This window comes from Hipposideros armiger, unplaced genomic scaffold, assembly GCF_001890085.2.
Source record: "Hipposideros armiger isolate ML-2016 unplaced genomic scaffold, ASM189008v1 scaffold_34, whole genome shotgun sequence".
In the NCBI taxonomy this organism is placed as follows: Eukaryota; Metazoa; Chordata; class Mammalia; order Chiroptera; family Hipposideridae; genus Hipposideros; species Hipposideros armiger.
The window spans coordinates 5164857-5166172 of record NW_017731384.1 but is presented as its reverse complement, the minus strand read 5'-3'; the positions used below and the strand labels follow the sequence as shown (position 1 = coordinate 5166172).

The following is a 1316-nucleotide window of genomic DNA, read 5'->3' as shown; positions in this document are numbered from 1 at the left end:
CCAGGCTGTGGGGCGCCAGTGTTACCTATCATCCCAGTGACGTAGCCAGCCTCCCGTAGCACCTCAGCCAAGGTGGTCTCGTTGAGTGGAAGGCCCCCCACTGAGGTGACTGCAAAGTTGTGTGTGACTCCATTGCGAAGGCCAAGCCGGCCAGTGAGCAGGGAGGCCCGGGAGGGTGAGCAGGTGGAGGCAGCTGCGTGGAAATCCACAAACCTGCACGGGGAGGAAAACGGATTGAGGGCTCTCCAGCCCCAGGAAGCCAAACCAAGAGGAAATTCAAATCCCACTCTGTTTCTGGGATTCCTGTGCTGGGGAAAAGCTCAGAGATCACCGGGTAACAGAACAGGTAAGGAAAATGAAGCCCAGAAGGTAATGGGACTAAGCCAAGGTCACACAGGTATTTAAAATTGATTTTTATCCAACATATTTAGTTGATCCTCTTTACCCAAAGATTCCATATTTCAGATTCAACCCACTAAGTTTATTTGTAACCCCAAGATCAATACTTGTGACCCTGAAGCAGTTAAGACACAGACATAATGCAGACCTGGGAAAAATCTGAGTCACCCCGTGAGCCCATTCCCAGCGGAGGTCGAGCAAGGTGACCTTGAGTTTGATCTTCTTGTTTCGGCTCTCATACTGCAAGCAAGTGTCCTCCTTTTCACAGTCTATTTAGCGCCATCGTTTTTGCATTTTTGGTCTTTGTGTTGGTGATTTCACTGATTAAACCAGCCCCTGAGCATAGCGCTGAGGTGCTGGCCAGCACTGCTAAGCTCAGGAAAGCTGGAACGTGTCTTACGGAGAAAATACACGTGTTAGACAAGCTTCATACAGGCACGGTTATAGTGCTGTTGGCTGTGAGTTCAGGGTTAACGGTTCAAAAATGTATATCAAGTAAGGTGTCTTTAAACAGAAACACACATAAAACAAGGTTCGGGACTGATAAGTGGACGAAACGGTGTGGCCAGAGGCACCAAGAGCCTAAGCCTGTATTTCCCCTAGAAGCAATGGTTCAGAGTTCCGTAAGTCAAGGCTCACGGTGACTTTACAGAACATTTCTGCCAGTAACAAGAACTGACTGTATCTACCACACATTACCGTATGCAACACTATGGAGAAATATTCAAAGCGTCTAGCCGTTTTCCTACCCTCAAGGAACGTGATTAAAATCAACGTCATGAATAATGGGGAAACCTAACCTGTGCGTCTCCTGATGGGAATGCAATAGGAAGTTCGTAACATCAAGGATTCTTGCCCAAAACGTTCAACCTGAATCTCATCAGACCCCTGAACCTCATTTCCAGGTGACGGGAAAT

General features: G+C 47.8%; 1 protein-coding gene across 15 annotated transcripts in view; it reads right to left on the bottom strand.

Moving 5' to 3' along the window:
* The window catches only part of ARSG (arylsulfatase G), a 106482-nt gene that overhangs the window by 50405 nt on the left and 54761 nt on the right, over positions 1-1316 (bottom strand). For all 15 annotated transcript variants that reach the window (XM_019637698.1, XM_019637700.1, XM_019637685.1 and 12 more), the window contains one exon: positions 26-213. In XM_019637698.1, coding sequence (XP_019493243.1) covers positions 26-213 — 188 coding nt within the window. The remainder of the gene's footprint in view (positions 1-25; positions 214-1316) is intronic.